Source organism: Neovison vison, chromosome 10 (assembly GCF_020171115.1).
Source record: "Neovison vison isolate M4711 chromosome 10, ASM_NN_V1, whole genome shotgun sequence".
Taxonomy (NCBI): domain Eukaryota; kingdom Metazoa; phylum Chordata; class Mammalia; order Carnivora; family Mustelidae; genus Neogale; species Neogale vison.
The window spans coordinates 61,297,559-61,312,033 of record NC_058100.1 but is presented as its reverse complement, the minus strand read 5'-3'; the positions used below and the strand labels follow the sequence as shown (position 1 = coordinate 61,312,033).

The 14,475-nt window shown below is 45.3% G+C and overlaps 1 protein-coding gene across 3 annotated transcripts in view; it reads right to left on the bottom strand.

The window, feature by feature from the left end:
• NVL (nuclear VCP like) overlaps window positions 1-14,475 on the bottom strand; it is a 103,649-nt gene that overhangs the window by 30,125 nt on the left and 59,049 nt on the right. For all 3 annotated transcript variants that reach the window (XM_044267429.1, XM_044267431.1, XM_044267430.1), the window contains one exon: window positions 6,046-6,152. In XM_044267429.1, coding sequence (XP_044123364.1) covers window positions 6,046-6,152 — 107 coding nt within the window. The remainder of the gene's footprint in view (window positions 1-6,045; window positions 6,153-14,475) is intronic.

The following is a 14,475-nucleotide window of genomic DNA, read 5'->3' as shown; positions in this document are numbered from 1 at the left end:
CAGATGGGAATTGAAGAGCGCACCTGTCCTGATGAGCACCGGCTGTCACATGGAAGTGTTGAATCACTATAGTGTGCACTGGGATCTAATATTACATTATGTTAATTATACTTCAATTAAAAAGATGGTTAAAATGGTAAATTTAAGTTAAACATATTTTATCACAAGTAAGAAAAAGAAGTTAGGACCCCTTTACAATTATTCCTAGAATTCTGAATAAGCACAGATGTTACAGAACACGGGTTCAAAAGTATTTTGTCTTATACTCTTACTTTTCTTTCTTTTTTTACTTACTTTCAAGACTATTATTTATTTATTAGAGAGAGCGAGTGCATGCCTGCATGAGTCGGGGGTAGGCAAAAGAAGAGGGAGAAGCACACTCCCCACTGAGCAGGGAGCCTGATGTGGGACTCGATCCCAGCATTCCGGGATAGTGACCTGAGCCGAAGATAGATGCCTAACCCGCTGACTGAGCCACCCAGGTGCCCCCCGCTTTTTTTGTTTTTTAAAAGATCTATTTATTTGAGAGAGAGAGAGAGCAAGCACACACAGAGGGAAAGGAAGAGGGAGAGAATCCCAAGCAGACTCCTGCTGAACACAGAGCGTGATGCGGAGCTCAACTGAGATCACAACCTGAACTGCGACAAGAGTTGGATGCGCAACTGAATGAGCCACACAGGCGCCCCTATAACTTTTATTTCAATGATGACATCTATATTTAATCACAGAAACCTGTCCTTTGTCATAGAATAAACTCTGGAATCAGAATGTTATCTATTTACATAGTTGATCGTAAAGAAATAAAGGAAGGGAAATTAGTATCATCTTACCACGATAACATGGTAATTGTTAGTTTGGAGTTTCTTGCCAATCTCTGGACTTACCCATGGAAGTGTACCCCTCTGTATCCTGCTCATCACTAAACTGGAAACAACAGCTAAACATTTCAAATGCCTGGAACACTGTTACGAGGTTCACAGACATTGCCTATTATACCTGATATTCTTAGTTCATGAAAATTTAATGTTTCTAGATGAGAGTTTAAGATATATTTTAGTCTTCTGGGACACACTGTAAAAAAACAAAAAACAAAAAACAAATGGGGAATTTGAGTCTTTTAGTGGGATTTACTGCTATTTTAAAGACTATGTATTATCTCAAAGCACTTGGCAGACATTTTGTTTTAATTACATTTATTAAGGAAGAAATAGAAGTTTAAAAAAATTCCCTTTGTCCAAGGGGCTTTTGGTGATAAACATCTTTTTATCACATTATTACCAAACATACCAAGTAAGTAATTTGTTATTGCTAAATTTCTCTTAAGAAACAGACTCCAAGGGCACCTGGGTGGCTCAGTGGGTTAAGCCGCTGCCTTCGGCTCAGGTCATGATCTCTCAGGGTCGTGGGATCGAGTCCCGCATCGGGCTCTCTGCTCTGCAGGGAGCCTGCTTCCTCCTCTCTCTCTCTCTGCCTGCCTCTCTGGCTACTTGTAATCTCTCTCTGTCAAATAAATAAATAAAATCTTTAAAAAAAAAAAAATAAAGCCTCTGCCTTTGGCTCAGGTCATGATTCCAGGGTCCTGGGATTAAGCCCCGCATCGGGCTTTCTGTTTAGCAGGGAGCCTGCTTCCCCCCCGACCCACTGCCTACTTGTGATCGGTCTGTCAAATAAATAAATAAAATCTTAAAAAAAGAAAGAGAGAAAGAAAGAGACTCCAAGGGAAGCCTGGGTGGCTCAGTTGGTTGAGCTTCTGCCTTGGGCTCAGGTCATGATCCCAGGGTCCTGGGATCGAATTTCCCATCGGGCTCCTTGCTCGGCAGGGAGCCTGCCTCTCCCTCTGCCTGTGCTCTCTCTCTCTGACAAATAAATAAATAAAATCTTAAAAAAGAAAGAAAGAAACAGACTAAAAGATACTGAGAAGTTGCTTTCACCTATGAGTCTTTTCAGACTTCTAGGATCAAGATGAGAGAATTTTACTGTCCTCTCCCCCTACAATTTCACATATCAGTAAGAGAAGAGGAAACTGTATATATAACAATCTGGGGAACTGGAGTAAAAGTCTAGCAAACTTGAGCAACAAAAGGGTAAACACTGAAAATGCCACTTTTCCTCAGTCCAGGCAGGCGGTCTGACTGTGTTCTCTTCTGGCAATCGGAGGTTCTGCATCCTGTCCCTCTGCCAGCTCTGGCTCTAGCTATCAACAAAGACCGTGAACAGAACATCCGAGGAGGAGGGGACACTGGGGAGGAGAGTGGGGAGAAGAGAGGAAGGGGAGAGGAGGGTGGAGGCGGGAGGGTGGGTGCCGCAGGATGATCAGCCCTCTGCCCTGCAGGCAGGTGCCCAGGCACTGACTGAGAACTTTCCCTCTGTGGTTCTGTGTGTGAGGCTCCAAGGCTCCCGTGGAAGCACACAGCACACGCTTAACTGAAGCAAAAATACCCACTAGGGTCAAAGAGGATACCACCGAAAGCCCTCTTTTGCCTTTATCACTGACAGATGCTGAGAAATGACCACAAACAGCCCAAACCACAGTGCTACAGAAAGCTGCTTTTAAAGTCACAGATTTTCCTATTAAAATGTCTTTCTCTGTCTTTTCATTCCATATTCCCAGCTTGTGTGTATAAGTTGCCCAAAGGACGGCTGTCTCTAATTCTACACTCTTCGTCCTAAATCTCCATATTTACGCCAGTTAAATGGTTCTTTAACCACCCCCCACTATATGCTCGCAAGAGAACGTCTGGAAATACAAGGCTGGGATCGACACAGGATGGGGCCTGAGACTGTTGAGGGGTTCACCGCCACCTGAGAACGTCCACACTCACAGCCAGCTGGTGGTGTTCCCCTGCTGAACACACACGACGTCACAGAACATGGACATCAACAAACACAGTGACCTGCATCATGATGTCTGCGCACCGACAGTGCAGCGTCCAAGCAACCAGACCCCTGTCCCGCTGACACACGTGAGTGACAGCTGCTTCTTCAGCAATCTCTGTCCCCGTGGCCCAGCCTTCCTTCCAGGTGAGACTGAAGACACCCAATCACAGCAGTATGGCCACCTTAAAGTGACCTGGAACAAAGGCCCCTGCACCCTCCCCAAACCTGAGACCACAAACCACTAAACCCAAATGCCCACAGCTCTCCCCGTGCAGCTGGTCCAACGACGCGTGGGGCTGGTGGATGCACCAAACCTGACCACACGGACGAAGCCCTGTAACGCCACCCCTGGGTCGCCCAGTGCCCATATGTCAGTGGACTTTCTTCTTCACATAGCTGGAACCCCTGGGCGGTTCAGCCCCTCTACTGCCTCCATGCCACAGGAATGAATGGGCCTGTGTTGCTTTGTAAGCATGCGTGTCACCCTCTGGTCTAGGAGACGTGCTCCTCAGAGGAGAGGAGGGTTTCCTGTCCTCAGCAAGCCCACACCATCAGGAGCACATACTTCCCACACACAGCATTCTATTACCTTCTTTTCTCAATAACTTTGCCTCTGAGGTGGGGTGCTTTTACCCAAGTCTGAGGGCTAATAACTGCGGCAAATGGCACTGGGATTATAGCTAAAGGACGTGTCAGGCTGTCCCATGGTGCTGAGCAGCCCACAGAGGAGAACACGAGGGAAACAGCCATCGGTCATCACTGTGGGTCCAAATGTGTGCGGCCCTGAGCACCCACAGCTCCCGTCAGGCAGGCCTCCTCCGCTCTGTGCCTGTATTTAGTGCTCGCCCAGGGGCAAGAGGGGAAGGATTTTCCAGCCACCAAAACTACCGGGAGCTCATGGAAACAAATTAGGAGCACGTGCACATGCTTGTCTGTCTGTGTTTGTACACACACACTTTAACCAGAGCAAACAATGCCTGAGAGACAGCTCCGGGAAGGAGCCCAGGACAGGGACAAAATGCTGCGTGCACTTGTCACAGAACCCGCTGGCCACAGAGGCCCAAGGACGCATGTGACAGCAGAGCTATGTGGCTGTGGCTCTGCGGACGTCCTGGGTCGGGTACCTCGTGCTGTGGGGCTGCTTGGCATACCATCACCCCCACCTGGGCCCCAAACCAGTGTCCCCAGATGCTGCCCGGGAGGTGGGCTGTTGGGAGTCAGATTGCCCTGAGTCAAAATCCCTGGACCAAAGCCATGTGTCTTCACGTCTCTGACAGGAAGCCATGCTGGTGGCGGCTAGAGGGCTCTCCTGACCTCCCAGGCTCGAGCTGACTCTCGCCAGGAGACTGACCAAGCTACCAGAACCTCCTCCTTCCCAGACTCTCACCCACTCAATGGCCCAAACAGAGAGTTTCTCCTGCTCTGTCTTTGCCCCTCAATTCTACAGTCATCCAGCATCCTATTTGTTCACACCAGACCCAGTTCTCACACGTGTTCTTTTTGCCGTGCCGGACATGGCTTTGCGTCTGGCACACCTCCCTTCACAGCTTCTGGCTTCACTTCCTCCAAGCAGTCTTCCAGACATCTCTCACTGGGGCCTCCACCCAGAAGGCTGGTCCCCCTTGCACCCCTCCTGTCCCCTCGTACCCCCTCCTTTGGAAGGTAGCAGCAGACACTCACTGCTTTATGCAGTTTTAGGTAATGAAAGCCTGGAATCTTCCTCTGCCATTACAGAAAGAGGAATTTTAAATGGAATATCCTACACATGTGTAAGGTTTAACGTTTACTAGTGGCAACCAAATAAAGGCATGAACCATTTTGTCCCACTCTTGGTTTCAGCTCAGCTTGTGATCTCAGGGTCGTGAGACTGAGTCCTGCTCAGCATGAAGTCTGTTTAAGACTCTCCCTCTCCATCTGCTCCCTCACCCCTACTCTCTCTCAAACAAACAAAAAATCTTAAAACAAAAATGAGAGTTGGGGAAAAAAAAGAATGGTTCTGCTGCTTACTGGTTTTCCTGATCTTTTTACATTTTTAACACTTAGGGTGCTATTTTAGGAAATAATATCATTTATGGAGAAAAACATTTACTGGAGGTCTGATAATTGTTTTAGCTTTGCCTTTTTTTAAATTAAAGAAAGTTGGGGCACCTGGGTGTCTCAGTTGTTAAGCATCAGCCTTCGGCTCAGGTCATAACCCCGGGTCCTGGGATCCAGCCCCACATTGGACTCCCTGCTCAGTGAGAAGTCTGCTTCCCCCTCTCTCATTCCCCCCTTGTATTCCCTCTCTTGCTGTCTTTCGCTTTGTCAAATAAATAAAATCGTAAAAAAAAGATTAAAAAAATGTCAATGCACATTATTTTTGTAGCCATACAATTTAGGGTGATTTGCTTTCTTCTTTGTATTTTGTCCATGTTGTTTATTATTTTTATAACAATAGCAACATGAATACTATACAGGTATCATAAAGCTGGCGTGCACCAGACTGGCTGGCTCAGCTGATAGAGTGTTGACCCTTCATCTTGGGGTCAGGAGTTCAAGGCTCATGTCAGGTGTAGTTTACTTAAAATAAAGGAGAGGGAACCTGGGTGGTGCAGCTGATTGAGCGCCCGATTCTTGGTTTCAGCTCAGGTCATGATCTCAGGGTTATGGGTCTCAGCCCTATATCAGGCTCTGCGCTCAGTGCAATTGGCCTGAGATTCTCTCCCTCTAGCCCTCCCCCAAAGCACTCACATTCTCTCTCTCAAATAAATAAAATCTTAAAAAAAAAAGTTGGCCTATACAAACATGGAGGACAGATTCAACACTGTGATTGAGACTCAGTTTCCGTGGATATTTATAACAGGCCTGTATCTATTCACTTCTCAGCTACAAAAGTTTCTATTCCATTTAAAATTCCTGTAAGGGCAATTTCTCTAAAGTAACAATCAAAGATTCAAAAGAACAAAAAAGTATGATTAGAATAAAATCTCAAATACATCAGTCAAGCATTTAACTCTAAATATCCCTTTTATTTTAAGCAAATAAAATGAATGGACAGTCTCTTCAATTATCTAAACCATTCACCTTTTCTTTGGGAGACACAGGCTGAACAAATATTTAAAGCTACAGATACCTGTGTGTATCTAAAAGGACAGAAACACATAAAACCATGCCATTTCCTTTACTCACTTTTGTAATGGTTTTTAGGATGGCCAGACGGTCTGCGGGAGGTGGCAAACCCACAAACAGTGTTTTGTCCAGGCGTCCAGGGCGCAGGATCGCAGGGTCAATGATGTCTAGAGAAGATGGGAGGGTGAAGTCTTCAATAAATTAAATATAATCTTTACAAAAATATAATTAACATGAGATGTGGGAAGACGACTTTTTAAAAAGAAAAAATTGATAAATTAGACTTTATTAAAATTAAAATTCCTCCTCATGAAAGTATATCCTTCAAAAAAGTCCAGTCCATGTTTCTGCCCAAACCCGTGAGCCACCAGGGTTCTCTGGCTCAGATGAGGACTCGCCACGGGAGCCTGGGGAGCCTGGGATTCCGGCGGGGGGGGGACCTCCCATTACCCTATCCTCAGGGGCCAAATGTCACAACCTCTGACTGGCCTCATCTCTGAACTTCCCCTCTCTGGGACCCACTGCAATGCCCCTAGGGTTATCTTCTAAAACACCTGCCGACCACTTGCTGTGGCAGAACCAAGCCCGTATCTCTCACCACAGGAGGAAGGCCCTAAAGAACCCGATCCTCCCATCCTAGTTCCCTCTCTCCTCAGTCTCCCCAACTCCCACACCCCACTGACCAGACCTCTCTCTCTCTCCATTCCCTAAACCACCTAGAAGCCTCAAGCCTTCTTCTCTTTGCTCTCAGTGGTTCCTTTCTCCGAAATACTTTCTTCCTCAGACAAATTGTGGGATTCTCAAACAATGCTTCCTCCAGGAAGCCTTCCCAGAGTCCCCCAGAAGAAACTCTTGCCCTGTTTGTCCTCACTAGACTCTTGGTAGCAGGAGCAGAGAGCAAGCTCCAAACTCTGCCTGACACTGAAGTTCATTAGGTACATTCCTGATTCCTCCGTGAAGAGGCCCTCAACCACTCCAGAGAGGCTTCACGTAGCTCACTATGATAAGACCCTTGTTCACGCACAAGTGCACCTACAAATAATGGGTCTCGTGTTTTCTAATGAACACACTCAGACTTAACCAATAATTTATTCCAAAAAGAGGTAGAGTTCTTTCTAGCTGAAATTCTGATTCTGTTAATTTTGTTCTTCAGTTCCCTTGGGGAAGCTAAATACTTAATTCAGTGATCTTTTGATGTTCAACACAATATTGGACTTTCTCTTGAGATGCTAGGATATACTACTTGGAAGTAAGGAAGAAAAGGAAAGTTCATTGCATAATCCCTGCAGCATGATGATAGAGTGCTATCCCACAGGCCTGAGCGCCCTCTTACCCTGTAGGGTGAAGGACCCCACACACTCAGGTCTCAGGAAACCTCTGCAGTTTAAAAACTTACCGAGGACTGCATTGTGGCCTTTCCCTGCTGCTCTTCCCTGACACCCTCAGTCCCCAGGCAGCCACTCATTGGTTCTATCACTACAGGTTAGTTCATATTTTCTAGAATTTTATAGATGTGTAAGCACGCTCTATGTACTCTGCTTTCTTTTACTCAACAGATCTGTTTTCAGGTTCCCCTAAGTTCTTGCGTGCCTTAGTACTTGATTCTTCCTTTATGGTTGGGGAGTACTGCCCTGTGCAGATATGCCTCGATTTATTCTTCCATTGCTCTGCTGATCACCGTTTGGTTTCCAGTTCTGGAGCACTCATGTACCAGTCTTGGTGTGTTTCCCTTGCTAAGTGGGGGATGCAAAGCAGTATGGCTACATCCCACCACAGCGGTAGCCTGAAATTTAAAAACACCAACAAACTGTTTTCCACACTAGCTGTGCCAGTTGACATTCCCCTCCTTGCCAATACTTGGTATAGTCGTTTTCATTTTAGATAGTTATTCTAAGGTTTGTAGTGGGATCTCACTAGCATCTCCCTGAGGGCTAATGAGGCCGAGCACATTTTCAGGTCTATCTGCTACCTGTATACCCATGACAGGGAAGGGTCTGTGCAGTGTTCAGCCAATTTTTAATGTTCTTCAGTTGTTGAGTTTTGAGAATCCATTCTACGTTCCAAATATAAATCCTTGACCACATATACACTTTGTAAGTATTTTTTCCTAGTCAGTGTAGTTTTGGCCTTGTGTTCACTCAGTGGCATCTTGTGAAGAGCAGTTCAATTTATCTTTTTGCTCTAAAAGATTGTGCTTTTGGGGTCACACCTAAGCAATCTTCACTTAATCCATGGTAGGAAACATTTCTCTCCTGTTTTCTTCTTGGAATTTTACAGCTGTGAGTTGTCACTGATCTTTGATCCATTTTGAGTTAATTTTTACTTGTGGTAAGAGGTGTATGTATTAAAGGTGATTTTTCTTGCATATGGCTTTCTTTTTTTTCTTTTTTTAAGATTTTATTTATTATTTGACACAGAGAAAGAGACAGTGAGAGAGGGAATACAAGCAGGGGAAGTGGGAGAGGGAGAAGCAGGCTTCCCGTAGAGTAGGGAGCCCGATGTGGAGCTCAATCCCAGGGCGCTGGGATCATGACCTGAGCTGAAGGCCAACGCTTAACGAATAAGCCACCCAGGCGCCCCATCTTTTCTTTATTAAAGATTTTATTAACAGGACACCTGGGTGGTTCAGTGGGTTAAAGCCTCTGCCTTCGGCTCAGGTCATGATCCCAGTTCTGGAATCAAGCCCCGCATCAGCCTCTCTGCCCAGGAGGGAGCCTGCTACCCACCCACCAACCACCGATCTCTGCCACTTGTGATCTGTCTGTCAAATAAATAAATGAGATCTTTAAAGAAAAAAAAATTTTTTACTTACTTGAGAGACAGAGAGCACACAAGTGGGGTGGGTGAGGGGCAGAGGGGAGAAGCAGACTCCCCGCTGAGCAGGGACAACCTCCCCTACCCCAGCCAAAGCAGGGCTTGATCCCAAGACCCTGGGATCATGTCCTAAGCCGAAGGCAGATGCTTAACTGACTAAGCCACCTAGGCACCCCTTGCACACGGATATCTGATTATTCCAGCATTTTGTTGAAAAGATTATTCTTTGTCCACTGCGTGGCCTTTGTGTATGAGTTTTTCAAAGATTTTTATTTATTTATTTATTTGAGAGAGAGAGAGAGAGATAAGAGCAAGCACGCGTGCTCATGGTGGGGGGGGGTGGTGAGGAGCAGAAGGAAAGAGACAAGCAGACCCACTACTGACCACAAAGCCGGACATGAGACTCAATTTCATGACCCCAAGATAATGACCTGAGCTGAAACCAAGAGTCAGACATGTAACCAAATGAGACACCCAGGAGCCCTTGCATGGCCTTTATGTTTTTAAGAACTCAATTATTCCAATACATAGAGCAATATTTTTAGATCCTACCATGTTTCAGTGATGTGTAAATCTGTGGTTATGCCAGTATCACGTGGTAAAACATGTTTTAACTTAAGAATACAAGTGGATCTTAAAGCCAGATCTGCAAGCTCAAAAGTAATCCTGGTGTAATAATCCCAATTATGATTAGCAAACATTCGTAGGGGGCGCCTGGGTGGCTTAGTCAGTGAAGCATCTGTCTTTGGCTCAGGTCATGATCACAGGGCCCGGGATCGAGTCCCACACTGGGCTCCCTGCTCAGTGAGGAGTTTGCTTCTCCCTCTGCCTGCCTGTGACCTTGTGCTAGGCAGTGATTTTTAAAGATATGGCATGACAACAAAAGTGCATGTGCTTTAAAAAAATTAAATAAATTGGACTTCACCAAAATTTAAAATGAAAAGACAACCCACAGACTGGGAGAAAACATATGCAAGTCACATATCTGGCATAGGCTCCTATCTAAAATAATTAAGTCTTACCACTCCATGACAATGCATAACCCAGTTGAAAAGAAGATACACTACAGGGAAATACTACCTCATACCCACTAGAATGGCTATACCCAGAAAGAAAGACATAAGAAGTGTTGGCGAGGATGTGGAGAAATCGTAATGCTCACACACTGCTTTGTTACTATTGCTAGCAGGAATGTAAAATACTGCGGACAAGTGTGGCTGTTTCTTGAAATGGTAAACACAGTCACCACGTGGCCCAGCAATCCCACTCCTGGGTATCTACCCCACAGAAACTTTAATATATATCCACACAAAAATTTGTACCTGGATGTCTACAGCAGTATTATCACAAGCCCCCAAGTGGAAACAACCTAAATGTCCACTGTCTGGCGAATGAATCAAATGTTGTATACCCACACAAGGGACCATTATCCAGCACGAGGGACGAAGTATTGCTTCGTGCTAGCTATGGTCTGTAAAGGCAGGTGGACTTGACAGCTCCATCACATAAGTGAGCCAGGACAGGGAAGCCTACATAGGCAGAAGTGCTGGAGGTGGGGGAAGGATGGCGAGTAATGGCCAATGACAGATTGCTTTTTAGGGTGATAGAAATGTTCTAAAATCAGACGGTTGGGATGGCCGTAGGAGTTTATAAATACACTCAATACCACTGAATCTTGTAAAGTTATCTGAATCTGGTAAAGTTAACGCTATGTCACCTCTCAATCAAGCGGATTTCCTTACAAACTGGATCCATCCTCAGGCTAATGAGACCATGAATAATGTGTTGAGTGAAAATTATTACAAGGTGGGTCAGCCTTCATGAAAGAAAAGTAGGCCTCTTCTTACAATTCACTAAACAAATACTTCCTGGGTTCTCTCATGTACCAGGTTCCTGTGACGCAGCAGAAGTGAGGCTGGGGCCTAAGTCTTCTTTAAAAGGGAAGTACTGGGGCACCTGGGTCGCTCAGTGGGTTAACCCTCTGCCTTCGGTTCAGGTCATGATCTCAGGGTGCTGGGATCAAGTCCCGCACTGGGCTCTCTGCTCAGCAGGGAGCCTGCTTCCCCCTCTCTCTTTGCCTGCCTCTCTGCCTCCTGTGATCTCTCTCTCTCTGTGTCAAATAAAATATTATATATATATATAAAGTACTGTGCCAAAGGGCAAGACACACGGGTCTGACCATGGCCCCAAGGCACCGCCATGACCCAAGGCCATGACAAGGCAGTTTACTTGGAACTCAAAGTGGCTGAATATCCTATGAGGTGAAGTGAATCTCTTCCATGTAAGCCATCCCCCTGTCACCCAAGAGTTACGAAGGGCTTACAGCAGACGGAGACCCTCAACTAGAAGCTTTCTGTCAAAATGTGAAACTTCAGACCTAATTCTTGTCCAGAAACTTATCCATCATAAAGGACGTGTTTCTTCACCTGAGCTGTACACTGGGGGCAGAAACTTTCTGGATTGTGTGTGGCTACAGTAGGACACAGATCCCTGCCGAGCGGAAGAATGAGTAATAAGCCGTCAGGGCTCTTCCGGTCTCACGCATCTGCGTGCCAGGCACCTGCGTTTCTAACCAGCCAGACGGGGGATGAAGTGGGAACGGACAGTCCCTTGGAGCCAGTATGGAAGACGGGAGGTGAGTCAGGATGTCTGTGGTCTAGCTGTACTACTCTGTGGGGACAGCATGGGAAGCAGGGTATCTCCAGGGCAGGGTGTGGACTCTGGCAGACCACACAACACAGGAGAGCTGTGGCCAGGCCACAGGGCAGCCACAGGTGGAAGGGTGATGCAGCAATCTTTCACTTACTTTCTAAAAACCAGTAGCTCAAAAAGTAGGGGAAAAATTAAGACAGAAATAGAAACTAGGAGAAAAGAAGACATTTCAAAGTCCAATCCAGGGTGCCTGGGTGGCTCAGTGGGTTAAAGCCTCTGCCTTCGGCTCAGGTCATGATCCCAGGGTCCTGGGATCGAGACTCGCATCGGGCTCTCTGCTCAGCAGGGAGCCTGCTTCCTCCCCTCTCTCTGCCTGCCTCTCTGCCTACTTGTGATGTCTGTCTGTGAAATAAATAAATAAAATCTTAAAAAAAAAAAAAAATAAAAGTCCAATCCAGAGGGTTAAGACTCGCCCAAGTGCTAAGCATACATATGAAACAAATTAACAAAATGTCACATGAGGCATGCCTGGCTGGCTGAAATGGTAAAATGTGCAACTCTTGACCTCTAGGTTGTGGGTTTCAGCCCTACACTGGGTGTAGAGAGCACTTAAAAATAAGATTTTTTTTTTTAATGTCACATAAAAAGGATCAGTATGATACAAAACTTTTAAGAGAAAAAAAAGCAAGGCCTATAAATCATGAAAAAAAATTTTCAACTCAAAATCCTGTACTCAGCCAGGCTATCAATCAGTAATGAGGAGGGAACAGAGATACCCTCAAATATACCAAACTCAAAAAGCCCAGACTGCAGCCAGAGCAGAGAATGCTCTGGAAACAAAGGCAAAATAAATCATGGACACAAATAATATTGACCACTGTCTGCGTATCTGATGAAAAACAGAAACAAAACAAAGCAAGAGAAAGAAAACTAGAGTTTCTACATCTAAGAATGAGAAGGTTATGTGAAAACAGAACTCTGATCACAGTGTAACCCCTGGGTCCACATAGAGAAAGAGGTACACTATCCTGGTAATGTAAACACCGACTGCTGATGTGACCAAAAGTTGTGCAGAAACGGTATTATCATGTGGGGACGACGGGGTGGCAGTGACGGCAGCCGCATGTGGAGCAACAGTAAATATAACAAATCTTCATGTGCCTGAGAAAGTAGTGACAGCAGCATATGAAACTGAGAAGAAACAGCAATATGAGCATATTATTTGAAAATATGGAAAAAAAATACAAAAGAAACAGCTCATAACTTTACCAGTGGCTGCCTCTGGGCAGGGACAGAGAGGGTAATTTTATCTTTTGCTTTTCAGTGTCATTTGAATTTTAACAGCTACCTCCCCATCTTGGGTTTCTCTTTTCATGCTAGGCAGTGTCAGAGAAGGCCCAGTGGAGAGCTGACACTTCCACCTCTGCTTTCCCGGGGTTCTTGGAGGTTGTGGGGAAGAGTATGAGGTGCCCCTACCCAGGCTGAGGGGATGTTAATGGATGCCCAGCAGGAACAACACATCTCCCCACCCAGTGAGTGTGAACGGAGGTAGAGCAAGGAGCCTGGGCTTCTGTCTCAGCTCATGGCCAAGAGGCGGCTTCCCCTTCCCCTGCACAGTCAGAGAAGGCCTCCAACGAAGAAAATGTAAGTTAATACTCAACATTTCAAAACACTCAAATGTCCAGAACACAACTGAAAATTACTTGTTGAAACAAGACCCAGAAAAAATCTCAACTTTCATGAGAAAAGAAACACAGAAGGTGGACCAGACATGACCCAGGTATTGGAGTCAGTCACCTGGCAAGGGTTTTACTACAGCCTAAAAGTACTTATGGGAAAATCATGAACAGGCTCGAAACAAATGGAAAAAAAAAAAAAAAAATGAAGTCTTAGCAAAGAAAGAGAAGACGTAAAGAAGTAAACAAAATTTTCAATGGCAAAACTGAGCAAACAAAAGGAAAACCTCACTGGACAGGCTCACCGGAACCATGAAGACAACAGAGAACCAGTGAACCTGAAGAACAGAAATTACCAAATATGAACCACACGGAGAAAACAGGATGGAAAGAACCAGCAACAAAGCCTCAGGGACCTATGGGACTATAACAAAAGATCTAACATGTGTGTCACAGGAGTCCCAGGAGGAAAAGAGAAAGAGCTAAAAAAAGTATTTGAGGGGCACCTGAGTGGGCTCAGTCTTGGTTTTAGCTCAGGTTGTGATCTCAGGGTCATGGCATTGAGCCCCGCATCAGGCTCACATGGAGCCTACTTGGATTCTCTCTCCCTCTCTCTGTCTCCAATAAATAACTAAAATGTTTAAAAAACAGAAATAAAAAGTTAAAAACAAAAGCAGAGAACAGTGACACCACCCTCCCTGTGCAGTTAGAACATTCAAAGGGGAGCTAGCGCTGGCAGGACGTGGCACAATTTTCAGGTACTGGTAGAGAGAACAATCAACCCAGAACTGCCTATCTAGCATAGACAGACTTCAAGAAAGAAACTGAAATCAAGACATTCACAGGTAAATGAAAACCAAGAAAATTTGCTACAAGCTGAACATACCTAAAAGAATAGCTCAAGGAAGTTCCTAAAACAAAAAGGAAATGATAGAAAAAAATTAGGAACAACAGAAAAAAAAAACTATGGGAAGAGTAAAAATGTATACTAAATATAAACGCTCTAAATACACCAATTAAAAGGCAGAGATTGGCAGAGTGGATTTTAAAAAGGACCTTGGGGTGCCTGGGTGGCTCAGTGGGTTAAAGCCTCTGCCTTCGGCTCAGGTCATGATCCCGGGGTCCTGGGATCGAGCCCCACATCAGGCTCTCTGCTCAGCGGGGAGCCTGCTTCCTCCTCTCTCTCTGCCTACTTGTGATCTTTGTCTGTCAAATAAATAAAATCTTAAAAAATAAATAAATAAAAAGGACCTTATCTGCCGTTTATAAGAAACTCACTTCACATGTAATGACATCAATAGGGTGACAGTAAATGGATAGAAAAGATACACCACGGAAACATCAATCA